The sequence below is a fragment of the Eleutherodactylus coqui genome, chromosome 12 (assembly GCF_035609145.1).
Source record: "Eleutherodactylus coqui strain aEleCoq1 chromosome 12, aEleCoq1.hap1, whole genome shotgun sequence".
NCBI classification, from domain to species: Eukaryota; Metazoa; Chordata; class Amphibia; order Anura; family Eleutherodactylidae; genus Eleutherodactylus; species Eleutherodactylus coqui.
Genome location: NC_089848.1, coordinates 36392884 through 36407520, shown reverse-complemented (window position 1 = coordinate 36407520; position 14637 = coordinate 36392884). Strand labels below are relative to the sequence as shown.

At 57.2% G+C, this 14637-nt stretch overlaps 1 protein-coding gene across 1 annotated transcript; it reads left to right on the top strand.

The window, feature by feature from the left end:
• The first annotated feature begins 204 nt into the window (after positions 1-204).
• On the top strand, positions 205-13549 carry DAP (death associated protein). The gene is made up of 4 exons (XM_066585683.1): positions 205-392; positions 7105-7210; positions 10942-10984; positions 13176-13549. The coding sequence occupies exons 1-4, from the start codon at positions 344-346 to the stop codon at positions 13293-13295; spliced, it is 318 nt and encodes a 105-aa protein (XP_066441780.1). The 5' UTR covers positions 205-343; the 3' UTR covers positions 13296-13549.
• The last annotated feature ends 1088 nt before the right edge of the window (positions 13550-14637 follow it).

Here is a 14637-nt window from a genome sequence, read left to right as displayed (position 1 = left end):
TCCCTTCCCACACGTTCACATCTTACAGTCCGGCAACCGGTCTGATAAACTGGAATTCTGTAACTGACTCTATATGGGTCTCTTAGAGCTCGGCGTGCAGGAAAAGTAGCCGCACGTGACGCACGCCACCTTCAGCGGCCGGCGCATGCGCAGGACGTACTGCTGTTGCTCAATAAAGTTTTTGTGGGGAAAAAAAGCCCAAAACAAATAGCGCAGCAGAGGAGCCACGTAGACAGGAGGGAGCCGCGGCGGGCGGGCGCCTCACAGAACGGGGCTGAGCGGGAAGATGAGAGCTGGGCGGGACTAGTGTCGGCGGAGAAAGCATCGCATCCGGACACAAGACATGTCCTCTCCTCCGAAGCTGGACACCAAGGCCGGACACCTGCCCGCCGGTAGGGCGCTGTCTGTGTGGCGATGGGTGTTCACAGGGGGGGATCCTCACCTGCCATATGGCGCAGCGGGTCCTGAGGCTTCCGCCTCTTAGTGGAGCTCGTGGACATCCAGCTGCCTGCAAGGAGGACCGTTAGGAGAGTGACACAACCTGCTAGAGGCTGGGACTGTAGGGGGGGACGCAGCCTGCCAGGGGCTGGGACTGTAGGGGGGGACGCAGCCTGCCAGGGGCCGGGACTGTAGGGGGGGACGCAGCCTGCCAGGGGCCGGGACTGTAGGGGGGGACGCAGCCTGCCAGGGGCCGGGACTGTAGGGGGGGACGCAGCCTGCCAGGGGCCGGGACTGTAGGGGGGGACGCAGCCTGCCGGGGGCCGGGACTGTAGGGGGGGACGCAGCCTGCCGGGGGCCGGGACTGTAGGGGGGGACGCAGCCTGCCGGAGGCCGGGACTGTAGGGGGGGACGCAGCCTGCCGGGGGCCGGGACTGTAGGGGGGGACGCAGCCTGCCGGGGGCCGGGACTGTAGGGGGGGACGCAGCCTGCCGGGGGCCGGGACTGTAGGGGGGGACGCAGCCTGCCGGGGGCCGGGACTGTAGGGCGGGACGCAGCCTGCCGGGGGCCGGGACTGTAGGGCGGGACGCAGCCTGCCGGGGGCCGGGACTGTAGGGCGGGACGCAGCCTGCCGGGGGCCGGGACTGTAGGGCGGGACGCAGCCTGCCGGGGGCCGGGACTGTAGGGGGGGACGCAGCCTGCCGGGGGCCGGGACTGTAGGGGGGGACGCAGCCTGCCAGGGGCCGGGACTGTAGGGGGGGACGCAGCCTGCCAGGGGCCGGGACTGTAGGGGGGGACGCAGCCTGCCAGGGGCCGGGACTGTAGGGGGGGACGCAGCCTGCCAGGGGCCGGGACTGTAGGGGGGGACGCAGCCTGCCAGGGGCCGGGACTGTAGGGGGACACACGCCGGGGCTGGGACTGTAGGGGATGACGCCGCCTGCCGGGACTGTAGGGGGGGACGCCGGCTGCCGGGGGCTGGGACTGTAGGGGGGACGCAGCCTGCCGGGGGCCGGGACTAGGGGGGGGGACGCCGGGACTGTAGGGGGGACGCAGCCTGCCAGGGGCTGGGACTGTAGGGGGGACGCCGGGACTGTAGGGGGGGGGTGCGCTGACTGTAGGGGGGGACGCCACCTGCTGGCGGCCGGGGGGGGGGGAGCCGCCTGCCGGGCGGTTGGGACTGTAGGGGGGGGGGGACGCCGCCTTCCGGGGGCTGGGACTGTAGGGGGGGGGGGGCGCAGCCTGCCGGGGGCCGGGACTGTAGGGGGGGGCGCCTGCCGGGACTGTAGGGGGGGGGACGCTGGCTGCCGGGGGCTGGGACTGTAGGGGGGACGGAGCCTGCCAGGGCCCGGGATTGTAGGGGAGGGGGGGGGGGGGGGACGCCTGCCGGGCGGCTGGGACTGTAGGGGGGGGGACGCCGCCTTCCGGGAGCTGGGACTGTAGGGGGGGGGACGCCGCCTTCCGGGGGCTGGGACTGTAGGGGGGGGGGGGGACGCCGCCTGCCGGCACTGTAGGGGGGGGGGACGCCGCCTGCCGGCACTGTAGGGGGGGGGACGCCGCCTGGCTGGAACTGTAAGGGGGGACGCAGCCTAGCGGGGGCTGGGACTGTAAGGGGGAACGTGGCGACATAGCCTGCCGGGGGCTGGGACTGTAGGCGGGGGGGGGGGGGGATGCAGCTTGCTGGGGGGGCTCGGACTGTAGAGGGGTGGAAAGCACAGCTTGCCGGGGCAGGGATGGTATGGGGGAGGGGGGGGCATACAGTCTGCTGGTGTTGGGGGGAAGGGTCTGCAGGGGGTGGTACGTGGCAGGGGATAGCCTGCTGGTGTAGAGGGGAGGGGGGAGCCTGTAGGGGTGGACACGTCTTGCTGGTGTAGGAGGGGCTTGGGACTGTAGAGGGGGACAAGGAGACGCAGCCTGGCTGGGGCTGTAAGGGGGGGACGCAGCCTGCTGCGGGCTAGAACAGTAAGGGGGGACAGGGAGACGCAGCCTGCCGGGGGCTGGGACTGTAAGGGGGGATGGGGAAACGCTGCCTGCCGGGGGCTGGGACTGTAAGGGGGAGACGCAGCCTGCCGGGGGCTGGGACTGTGGGCGGGGGGGGGGGGGTGAACCAGCTTGCCGAGGGCTGGGACTGTAGGTGGGGGGGACACAGCTTGCCTGGGACTGTAGGGGGGAGGGGGGGTGTAGCTTGGGGGGGGGAGCACAGCTTGCCGGGGCGGCGATGGTATGCATACAGTCTGCTGGTGTCGGGGGGTGAGGGGGGACAGTCTGCATGGGGTGGTATGTGGGAGGGGACAGCCTGCTGGTGTAGGGGGGGGGGGGACGCAGCCTGCTGGTGTAGGGGGGGGGGGGACGCAGCCTGCCAGGGGCCGGGACTGTAGGGGGGGGGGGACGCAGCCTGCCAGGGGCCGGGACTGTAGGGGGGGGGGAGACGCAGCCTGCCAGGGGCCGGGACTGTAGGGGGGGGGGGACGCAGCCTGCCAGGGGCCGGGACTGTAGGGGGGGGGGGACGCAGCCTGCCAGGGGCCGGGACTGTAGGGGGGGGGGACGCAGCCTGCCAGGGGCCGGGACTGTAGGGGGGGGGGGGGGACGCAGCCTGCCAGGGGCCGGGACTGTAGGGGGGGGGGGGGACGCAGCCTGCCAGGGGCCGGGACTGTGGGGGGGGGGGGGACGCAGCCTGCCAGGGGCCGGGACTGTGGGGGGGGGGGGGACGCAGCCTGCCAGGGGCCGGGACTGTAGGGGGGGGGGACGCAGCCTGCCAGGGGCCGGGACTGTAGGGGGGGGGGGACGCAGCCTGCCAGGGGCCGGGACTGTAGGGGGGGACGCAGCCTGCCAGGGGCCGGGACTGTAGGGGGGGACGCAGCCTGCCAGGGGCCGGGACTGTAGGGGGGGACGCAGCCTGCCAGGGGCCGGGACTGTAGGGGGGGACGCAGCCTGCCAGGGGCCGGGACTGTAGGGGGGGACGCAGCCTGCCAGGGGCCGGGACTGTAGGGGGGGACGCAGCCTGCCAGGGGCCGGGACTGTAGGGGGGGACGCAGCCTGCCAGGGGCCGGGACTGTAGGGGGGGACGCAGCCTGCCAGGGGCCGGGACTGTAGGGGGGGACGCAGCCTGCCAGGGGCCGGGACTGTAGGGGGGGACGCAGCCTGCCAGGGGCCGGGACTGTAGGGGGGGACGCAGCCTGCCAGGGGCCGGGACTGTAGGGGGGGACGCAGCCTGCCAGGGGCCGGGACTGTAGGGGGACACACGCCGGGGCTGGGACTGTAGGGGGGGACGCCGCCTGCCGGGACTGTAGGGCGGGACGCCGGCTGCCGGGGGCTGGGACTGTAGGGGGGACGCAGCCTGCCGGGGGCCGGGACTAGGGGGGGGGGATGCCGGGACTGTAGGGGGGACGCAGCCTGCCAGGGGCTGGGACTGTAGGGGGGACGCCGGGACTGTAGGGGGGGGGGTGCGCTGACTGTAGGGGGGGACGCCACCTGCTGGCGGCTGGGGGGGGGGGAGCCGCCTGCCGGGCGGTTGGGACTGTAGGGGGGGGGGGACGCCGCCTTCCGGGGGCTGGGACTGTAGGGGGGGGGGGCGCAGCCTGCCGGGGGCCGGGACTGTAGTGGGGGGGGGACGCTGGCTGCCGGGGGCTGGGACTGTAGGGGGGACGGAGCCTGCCAGGGCCCGGGACTGTAGGGGGGGGGGGACGCCGCCTGCTGGCGGCCAGGGTTGTGGGGGGGGGGGGCGCCGCCTGCCGGGCGGCTGGGACTGTAGGGGGGGGACGCCGCCTTCCGGGGGCTGGGACTGTAGGGGGGGGGACGCCGCCTTCCGGGGGCTGGGACTGTAGGGGGGGGGGGGGACGCCGCCTGCCGGCACTGTAGGGGGGGGGGACGCCGCCTGCCGGCACTGTAGGGGGGGGGGGGACGCCGCCTGGCTGGAACTGTAAGGGGGGACGCAGCCTGGCGGGGGCTGGGACTGTAAGGGGGAACGTGGCGACATAGCCTGCCGGGGGCTGGGACTGTAGGCGGGGGGGGGATGCAGCTTGCTGGGGGGGCTCGGACTGTAGAGGGGTGGAAAGCACAGCTTGCCGGGGCAGGGATGGTATGGGGGAGGGGGGGGCATACAGTCTGCTGGTGTTGGGGGGAAGGGTCTGCAGGGGGTGGTACGTGGCAGGGGATAGCCTGCTGGTGTAGAGGGGAGGGGGGAGCCTGTAGGGGTGGACACGTCTTGCTGGTGTAGGAGGAGCTTGGGACTGTAGAGGGGGACAAGGAGACGCAGCCTGGCTGGGGCTGTAAGGGGGGGACGCAGCCTGCTGCGGGCTAGAACAGTAAGGGGGGACAGGGAGACGCAGCCTGCCGGGGGCTGGGACTGTAAGGGGGGATGGGGAAACGCTGCCTGCCGGGGGCTGGGACTGTAAGGGGGAGACGCAGCCTGCCGGGGGCTGGGACTGTGGGCGGGGGGGGGGGGGGTGAACCAGCTTGCCGAGGGCTGGGACTGTAGGTGGGGGGGACACAGCTTGCCTGGGACTGTAGGGGGGGAGGGGGGGTGTAGCTTGGGGGGGGGAGCACAGCTTGCCGGGGCGGCGATGGTATGCATACAGTCTGCTGGTGTCGGGGGTTGAGGGGCGACAGTCTGCATGGGGTGGTATGTGGGAGGGGACAGCCTGCTGGTGTAGAGGGGAGGGGGCAGCCTGTAGGGGCGGACACGTCTTGCTGGTGCTGGAGGGGCTTGGGACTGTAGGGGGAGGAGGAACATAGCCTTACTGGTGTAGAGGGAACACAGACTGTAGGGGGAGGGGGGACGGCCGCTGGTGGGTCTTTGGGGAGGGGGGACGGCCGCTGGTGGGTCTTTGGGGAGGGGGGACGGCCGCTGGAGGGTCTTTGGGGAGGGGGGACGGCCGCTGGAGGGGCTGCGGCGGCGAGGGGGGACGGCCGCTGGAGGCGCTGCGGTGACGTGTCCATCCAGTGGAGGCGCTGCGGTGACGTGTCCATCCAGTGGAGGCGCTGCGGTGACGTGTCCATCCAGTGGAGGCGCTGCGGTGACGTGTCCCTCTGGCCGCACTCACTGCTTGCAATGGCATGTAGCTCTCATTCTGCTGCCCGAGTAAACAAGACCTGGCAACGGGTAGAGTGACGTCTAGAGGTTTTCCAGGACTGGGGTATCGATCTGCAGGGCAGGTCAATCAGTGACAGATCCGTGAGCCCCCACCCGCACCGCCCTCGGATGTTTACCTCCAGTTGCAAGAGCCCCTTTTCAGCCAAAGTGTAAACTTGCTTCCTGCGGTGGGAAGGGGTTCTCCCAAAATCCACAGTTCTCCCCTATTTACAGGATAGGGGATAACGTTATGATGGGTGTGGGTTTCCCTGCTGAGACCCCCAGTGTCCCTGACTCAGGGGTCCGTTGTTCCCCCTCGTCCTCACTGCAGCTGCCACAGTGTAGCAGGAGACTGAATGGCGCGGCGGCAGCGGGACGGACGGAGACTGACGACTACAAACACTTGGCAATGTTTTATCAGCCTATGGAAACAGAGCAGCAGCCGGCGCTCCATGCAGTCTGACATCACTGCAGGTGGAAGAAGGGGCAGCGGACCCCCGTTCTCAGCGCCGAGACCCCCACTGATCGTAATACTTCTCTCTGGATGGGGAAGATTAGATCTTGGGATAACCCAGTAACTTGTGTTTTATAAGTGTGTATTGATGTTGCCCACCATATGGTGTAGCCTGCGCCTTACTGCTGTCCTGCCGCACTTGTATTGACTAGTAGCTGTTAATAATTTTGCAGTTACACTTAAATAAAAAATACAATTTTTATTTTGTTTTTCGCTGCAGTTCAAGAACCGTAAGATTTATCATTTTCTTTTAACAGCTGTGTGAAGTGTTTTTCTTTTTCTGTTGGGTGACTTGTAGTTTTCTCTGCTACCATTTGGGGGCGCATGCAAGTTTTTGATCACTTTGATTTATGTTTTTTGGGAGACAAGTGAACAGAAGGCCATGCTACCTTCTTGTTTTTATATCTATTTCTGCCGTGTTCGTTTTATTCTTTGGCGCACTGGGATTACAGCCGCAGTGGTACTAAACTTCTTGGGAGGGGGGTTTTGCACCATGAAAAAATATATAAAAGTCTTGTGTTGCCGCGGCTCATGACCCATAACGGTCCTTTTCTGTGAATGGCGCTCTGGGATCTTTATTTTTATTTGTGCATAAAGCTTAGTGATTTGCTAGAAATGTGACTTTTTGATTGTTTTTGGGCTCCTGCCGACGAGCGATGCGGATTACAGCCGTGGATTTACACTGCGGGCGGGAGCACCGCGAATCAAAACAAAAAAGTGATATCAATGGAGCGCTCCCACGGCGAATCCGCAGTAAAATAGAACATGTGGCAATTCTTTTACGCTTGCAGAAGTCCGCGGAACGAATCTGCATTTGCGCGTTGGCGGGCAGGAAGCGATTAGCTTCAATAGAACGTTGCCACTGCGGAATTTGAGGGGAAACGAGATGGAAATCTGTCCGTGGGCATTCAAGAGCAGAATTGCGCAGCACATCTCCTGGCGAGGAGCTATTTCCCCCAGGCTGGCCAGATGGCGCCCCTGGTGGCTGATGGAGTGGTGATGTGTACAATGGGCCGTAATCTACAAGTCCTGCAGATCCTCTATGTTGTGCGGTTCTAAACCCTTTTATTCTGCTGTTTTTCAGTGAAGGCGGGAGGTATGAGAATTGTCCAGAAGCACCCACATACTCCCCACGGAGAGACGAAGGAGGAGAAGAAGCAAGAGGAAGAGAACTGGGAGAGCGGTATAGTGTAAGTACTGGCTGGTAAGGAGAGATGCGTGTAACACAGGATGCCATCCTGCTCAGACTATAGATGTACATTGTGGAATCCGCAGTCGGCGTCCGGACCAAATACAGTTCGTTACATCCTATAGAAAACCGCTGCACATTGGCAGAAACCAATTGTGGATTCCACAAGCGGAGGAAAAATCTCAGCATGTCCCATTTTTGTGCAGGCCCCGCACAGACTGCTTCCGTTGAAGCCAGTGGAATCCGTTTGACCCACAGCCCATCCGAAATTGACATTGCTGTTAGGTTGTGGGTACCTGCGTCATCGCCAAGCGATGGTGCTGGGAAAGAAATATGTGCTGCGCATGTCCGACGGCGAACTGCTGGGTCTATCCGCTGTACGAATAAAAGATGGGAAATGGCAGATACGTGCGAACGCACCTGCTGTCAGGACAGAGTTCTCCTGCAGCCTCCCGCATGCGGAATCCGTCTCTGCCGTGTGCAGGCGGCCTTATTGCTGTGCACAGAGTAATGTATAAAAGCCAGAATACCTCATTGCTGTGCCAGTGTGCCCTCGTATTGCCAGGACACATGCCTCCTCGTGATCCCTGGGATCAGCAGTGCCGGGCTTTGGGAGCATTCACACAGCGTTTGTGGACTACGGTTTAATTAGTACATCAGGAAAGCTCCCGCCGTACATGCTGAACATGTCCGCAGCCTTTTGTCATCCGATGGAGGCAGGTATGTCAGTATAAAAGGCCTACGGAGGGCCGCTGCGGGGAGCCCCCGTGATGTCACTGCCTATAGACCGTTGTCAGAGGAGCAGACAGCAGGTCAGTACTATGGTCTTGTACATGGCCGCCTGCCTGCACACCGCTGGCCCGGACTACTAGTCATTTTATAGACTTGCATTTATACAAATGGCTGCTGCAGTTACCATCGTATCCAAAGGGATTCCACTCAATCAAGGACCTCAATGGTTTGGAATTGCAGGGCTCTCCCATAGCATTTCTTGCAGCGCTCTACTCCAGTAGTTCTCCCCCTGATGGTGTGCAGCAGTTCTTTACTTTCACAAGATACTTCCATGTTCCCTACACAGAACTCTTACCGGAGGCGATCTCCTTTATATTAGAAAGCAATGTTTGAGTTTGAGGGCTCTTTTATTTTTCGGCAAGTTGGGGCTGTGCAATGGGCACACATTCTGCACCATCGAATGCAGGCCTATTTATGCGCTATTTTGAAAACCCGTTCCTGAGTCAGAATCTTGTTTTTGTGTTTTTTGTTTTTTTTTTTTCCTGCATGTCTTCCAACATCCTTGCTCTGACGTCTTCACGTCACAGTTTTTTTTTTTTTTTTTCCTTTAAAACTGTCTTTCTTGACCCTATCTTACTCAAAATCCAGACCGTTCCATTAATGCCAGAACACAGGAATAGTTTGGGGGGTTTTCAGAGTGCTCCCTATCATCCCCATTTGCTGAATGTCTGCTTTGGGCTATTTTAAATGGGTAAGAAGAAACTGCTCATAATAAGGTTTTCCAACTTCAAGCAAAACCTCTTTAGGATAATTTTAGGCAGAAATACTGTCTTTAGATGTTTTATGGGAATTCTTTATCAAGTGTTTACCCAATTTCTCAGGCTGACTGTATGGAAACCTCCACCTTCGGTTGATGATCCAACTTTTTAACTACAACTTTATTACAACATTTAGCTCTGTACAAGGCCTGATTAAAACTATTTTACAAAGACATCGGCTTATTTTACTGTAAACCACTGAAGATTGTGTTCATAGTCTTAGTTCCAGCTTACCAGGGACTTACAAGCTGGTGGGGGCAGCGGTATCGCGTGGGTATTGCAGAGCAGTCAGACCAGATCAGGTGGTGATTTGAGCTTTCACTTCGCATGTGTGCAGAGGCCCGGGAAAGCTGGGTTACAAATCAGCCTGTATTCTAACCACTCCAAGCCTGCAATCCAATAGAGTGATTGATCGAGACTGCCGTGACCGTTGGTAGCGGCGAGAGCGTTGGGATAAGTCGATCAATCGGCGATAGAGGTGGGATCGAATCGGGTCCTCCCTTCTCTCTTCATGATACATAGCATGCTATGGGCGATATTTGCTGTGGAGCCTGGAGGAAGATGCCCGCTCCAGATTCCGCAATGCAAAACCGCCCGTGTGCAGCCGGCCTTACGCACAAGCGTAAGTTTTTCTCATCTGGGGTAACCCCAAAATCCTTCAATAGTCTTCTCTAAATTGTGGTTCTGACTTTGTAATCTGCCTAATCGAATGTTGGTGGGGACTAGAGTGGTCCAACCGACATAGTGGAGTCCACAAAGTAATAAACATCAGCCCAACATCCTGAACAAATTCGCTTTACCTAGCATGTCACTTCAGGTTAGCCCATAATTCTGATTTTCAGTACCTCACAGTTACTCTGTTAGAACAGATCCCGCTTAACCTCCATGATGGACTCTTGAGTTTAAGGCAAAGTTAAGCATAATGAATTTTTAAGCTTTGCACCTTGGTCCTGATTGGCCTGAATGAATTCATTGAGACGGGCTGTTAAACTGCCTATTCTCGTCCATATCATTGGGGAACATAGCTTTGACCGTGGGTATAGCTTCTGCCACGAGGAGGCGGACACTAAGCAGAAAGTGTTAGCCCCTCCCACCAGCCATACCCCTCCTGCAGGCACCAAGCTTACCAGTTTTAGCTCATTTTCCTCACCGGTCCTCAAGCACCTTCTGGACTTGGGGAATAACAGGTGAGGCAGGACTCTCCCTATTACCCCACTGAGGCGGGTGAACAAACCGTTCTGTTGGCTGCCCGAACCTTCGAAGAAAAGGAGGCATGTACAAGCCAAAAATTAGATTTTACTTACCTATCCGGACGCTGCAGGTTCCCTTCCTTCACGGCCGCATCTTCTTTCAGCTCGGCAGCATGCACAGTGCACACTTTTTTTTTTTTTTTTTTAAAACTCCTGCTTTCCCATGGCAAGGGTGCAGTGACAGCGCTGCCTTTCCCTTCTCACTGAGGGTGGGGGGGTTAGGGGTTGGGACTGCGCCGCCTTGGCCTTCTCGCCGAGGGGGGTGTGTGGGACTGCGCCGCCTTGGCTTTCTCGCCGAGGGGGGTGTGTGGGACTGCGCCGCCTTGGCTTTCTCGCCGAGGGGAGTGGTGGCGGGTGGGACTGCGCCGCCTTGGCTTTCTCGTCGAGGGGCGTGGTGGCGGGTGGGACTGCGCCGCCTTGGCCCCTCTCGCCGAGGGTGGGGGTGGGTGGGACTGCGCCGCCTTGGCCCCTCTCGCCGGGGGTGGGGGTGGGTGGATATCTGTCAGGTGCGGGGGCAGTGATGGTAAAGTGTTTTCGCTGGGGTAGTGGCTCTTTGATTATCATACTTTATTCAGATTGTGTTTGTGGCACATAATATTTAGGGCTCATTCACATCAATGTTTGAGGCTTCGAACTGAATCCCCAATCGTTGAATGCCATTAAAAAGCAGGATGACCTAGCACCGCATGCTGTGCGTTTCGTCGTGTAAATGCCAGAAGCCGGCCAGAAACCTAACTGACCCCATTATAGTTAATGAGGCCCATTCAGCGCCGTTCAGTTCCGTCCTGACAGATCCGTTTTGGGCGCTGGGTGCCGTTTTCCTTCTCCATATCTGGGCAGGAAAACTGAACCCAAAAGCGTCAATATGATGAATGAGCCCCAAGTAGATGCTTGTCTCTAACTGTTCATATTTTTTTTCTGATTCTTTTTAGACCACCTAAACCACCACTGGTGATATCTGGCGCCATTACACGGGTAAGAAATGACATTTATCTGTATTTGAGACCTGTAAGTATTGTACACATAGGACTAGTCACCCACGGGGACTGAGCAGCTCGGTCTATAAAAAACCATGGTGCAGATTGTGATTTGGAGGATGGATGACCCCCTAGCAGCACTTACAGATCTGTGTCCGCTGCATATTAATATCGGCTATGGGGATTTAACATAGACATGTTACATGTGTACTAGATGTGGAATACATGGGCCACTTACACCCGTGTGAGTCAGCCCACAGTTAGCCACGTGATCCCTCCCTATTGCTCTATAGAGTCTGCTTATCCTGCTTCGTCTTCCCTCACATCCGCAGTAGAGGCTCCATTCCTGCACGAAGTATTACACCAAATAAAACAACATTCTGCACTACTTTGTCTAGGAAAACTTCACTGGCATTTGTGAAGCTGCATGGACCCCATTATAATCTCGGGGGGGGGGGGGGGGGGGTCTGTCTGGGCTTGCTGGATCCAATAGTTCAGGATGTAGCCAAACAATAGAAATACAAGTGATGGGATGAGAGGGGCCTCGTGTGGTTTTTATAATAAGTACCTCTTATTTTATTTTTTTCCTCCATCTAAGGCTCTATAGACAATCACCCAGCGCTGCAGCCGCACTATATATCCACTCGGCTCTGCTGAATGCACACTGGAGGCACACAGCTCTGCAGATAACTAGTGGCATGTCCTATCTTTAGGTGTTGCCTCGGTAAGCATTGCCCATTGTTTTCAGTGAGGCTGCTGGTAAACGCCTCGCTCGGAGCTCGCTGTGCACTAGTGCAATGCACAGTTTCCAATTGAAAACAATAGGAAAGACTTGCTGATCCTCCTCCATGGCTGAAGGCAACTTTACTGAAGGGATGGGAGGTGTTTGACAGGAAAGCTCCTCGCCTCCCCTGTGTGTACAAAGCACGCTGGAGAGCGCGATACGGGACGGGTTTCACGCCCGAATACCGCGCTCGTCCGTGTATAGGAAGCCTTAGTGTAGACTCCACATATAATCGGAAGCTTTCGGAGACATTTGTCAAGAACCATATTTATCCAGCACTATCAAAAGCCTTGTCAACACCTAAAGCCACAAGGACAGAGGTTGTATGACTATGGCCGTACAACCACTGAATCGATCATCCCGAATGCCTTCTGAATGGTACCAGCTTCAGTTCGCCTCCTAACAAAACCACCGATTGAGGGTCCTATTAACGCTGGCATCAAACTTAACCTGCCTTTTAAGACTTTGTATATCTGAAGGGCTGTCACAGTGCAGAGGGATCAGCCCTATTCTCATCTGCACAAGGAAAGACTAGAAGCAATGGGATGAAACTGAGAGGGAGGAGACACAGATTAGATATTAGACAGTGAGGGTGATCAATGAGTGGAACAGGCTGCCACGGGAGGTGGGGAGTTCTCCTTCAATGGAAGTGCTCAAACAAAGGCTGGACAAATATCTGTCTGGGATGATTTAGTGATCCTGCCCTGAGCAGCGGGTCGGACCCGATGACCCTGGAGGTCCCTTCCAACTCTACTATTCTATGATTCTATTAACTTGAGATCACGGTTATTGAGGGGCTTGAGTTTCTCGGATCCCACCTGTATGGGATCTTATCTTGGCTTTGGCTATATCTTGATATGCTGTGCATGTTGCGTTTGGCAGTGAACTGAAGTAGGTTCTCAGGACTAGTGACACCTTTTCCTTTTCTGTGTGTTCTTTAAAAAAAATGTAAAAGCTGATGTGGTCAGAGTGGAACAGACTAAGATTTGTGGCTGCAGGTAATTGTATATCTTGCGTAACACACAGTACATTCTGCATGACGGAAGGCGTTAATGCAGGAGCACCTGATACTCATGCAAGATGCCCAACATTGGTGTACAGGATTCGGAGAGGCGCATACCCTCACGGGGCAGCATTTTACTCATTTAATTATTTTGGGCCATGAATCGCTTTTAGGTTGACTGGGAACGTTATCAACTGTTATTACATGGGGTGGGTGTTGTCTACATTCTTGGATTGAACGCTAGTCAAGATTAAATGGGCTCACCTGACCTTTAATAGTTTACCTTGTACAGCCAGAGATATTTTCTATTTAATGAGGCACAAGACTCAGTCTGCTGTCTAGAAAAGTCACCATTTTCACCCAAGACTTTCATCGGTAACCTTGGTTTTCCTTTCTCCGCAGGGTGACAAGGACTTTCCTCCAGCAGCAGCCCAAGTAGCTCATCAGAAACCACATCCATCTGTTGAGAAGCTGCCTGCTGCACAGCATGTAAATCAGCACATTCATCAGCCCCGCAAGTGATTGGCCAGTTTAATAAGGGGGCGACATTTCCTTAAAAATATACTTGATTTTCATATAGTCTTTATAAGGTTCCAGATGTGGGACATGGATCAAAAAATGCTGATTAATATTCCCTCCACACTATGAGCGTAACACACCGGAGTAAAGCCACACAATGTCAAGATGTTTTATGTAAGAACCTGTTTTATATAATTCACAGAATGTGGCGTAACATTAAATTTCAGTCTGTACGAAGAATAAAAATGGAATCGGAACGTTTCTTTTTAGATTATACTGGGGCTCCAAAAGGAAAAAAAATCACATTGGAATATTGCATGCATCCTGGTCACACTATCACACTGACCCTGAGGCTGTCTTCACACCTCAGTCAAGAGAAAGTCACGTGAGATTTGTGCTTTGCGAGACACGCACATCTCGCACAAATATTAACGCCATACTTTTGAATGGGGTCATACACATGACCCCGTTAAATTAAAAAAAAGTTGTGGCACATCCTATCTTTTGGGGAACCCTCACATGGCCCACTGCTTTCAGTGGGGTCGGCGGCAGCATCGTACCACGTGCTAGGTGCATGCGGTGCAATGTAAGGTTTCTCCTGTTGAAAACAATGGGAGAAATTCCACAATTGAACAGGAAAACGCTCTGCACAAGAATAGACCATAAAGTCAGCCAGAAATCACAAGTACTACGAGACGTGAGCCATCTTCAGGCCAATGAAGATGGGATACAAAACAAGCAACGTGGAAGAAGACTGCCTAGAGATTGACTATGTGTTTAAAATATATAATTCACTGCACTTGTCGGACACTCCCTTGTTGAATTGCATAGAGCCTTGGGTTAGGGCAGCGCAATGAAGTCCTAAGCGCTCGTTCACGGCCTGAAGGTTGCAGGTTCAATCCCTGCATGTTTCAGGTAGCCGGCTTAAGGTTCACTCAGCCTTCCATCCTTCCGAGTTCGGTAAAATGAGCACCCAGCTTGGTGGAGGGTAATAAAGAAGTTGGTGCCATACAAATACCATTTTATTTATTTGTTATTCTAAGGGCCTATTTAGATGCATCGATTATCGCTCAAAATTCGCACATCTTCCATCTTATGAACAATAATCGTGTGCATTTACACGGCAAGATGATCGCTCAAAATGCTCGCCGTTTGACAGTTTTGAGCGTTCACATAGAATAAGCTGTTAATTAGCTACTTAACAGCCTATTAGTGTGAATATGAAACTCACGCTGTATACAGAAGACAAGCGGGACTGCTATCTTGTGAATACAGCTGTTCTCCTCTTGTAGTGCTCAGTTGTTATACAGCTGAGTGCTCAGAGTGGGGTATACAGACGACAAGT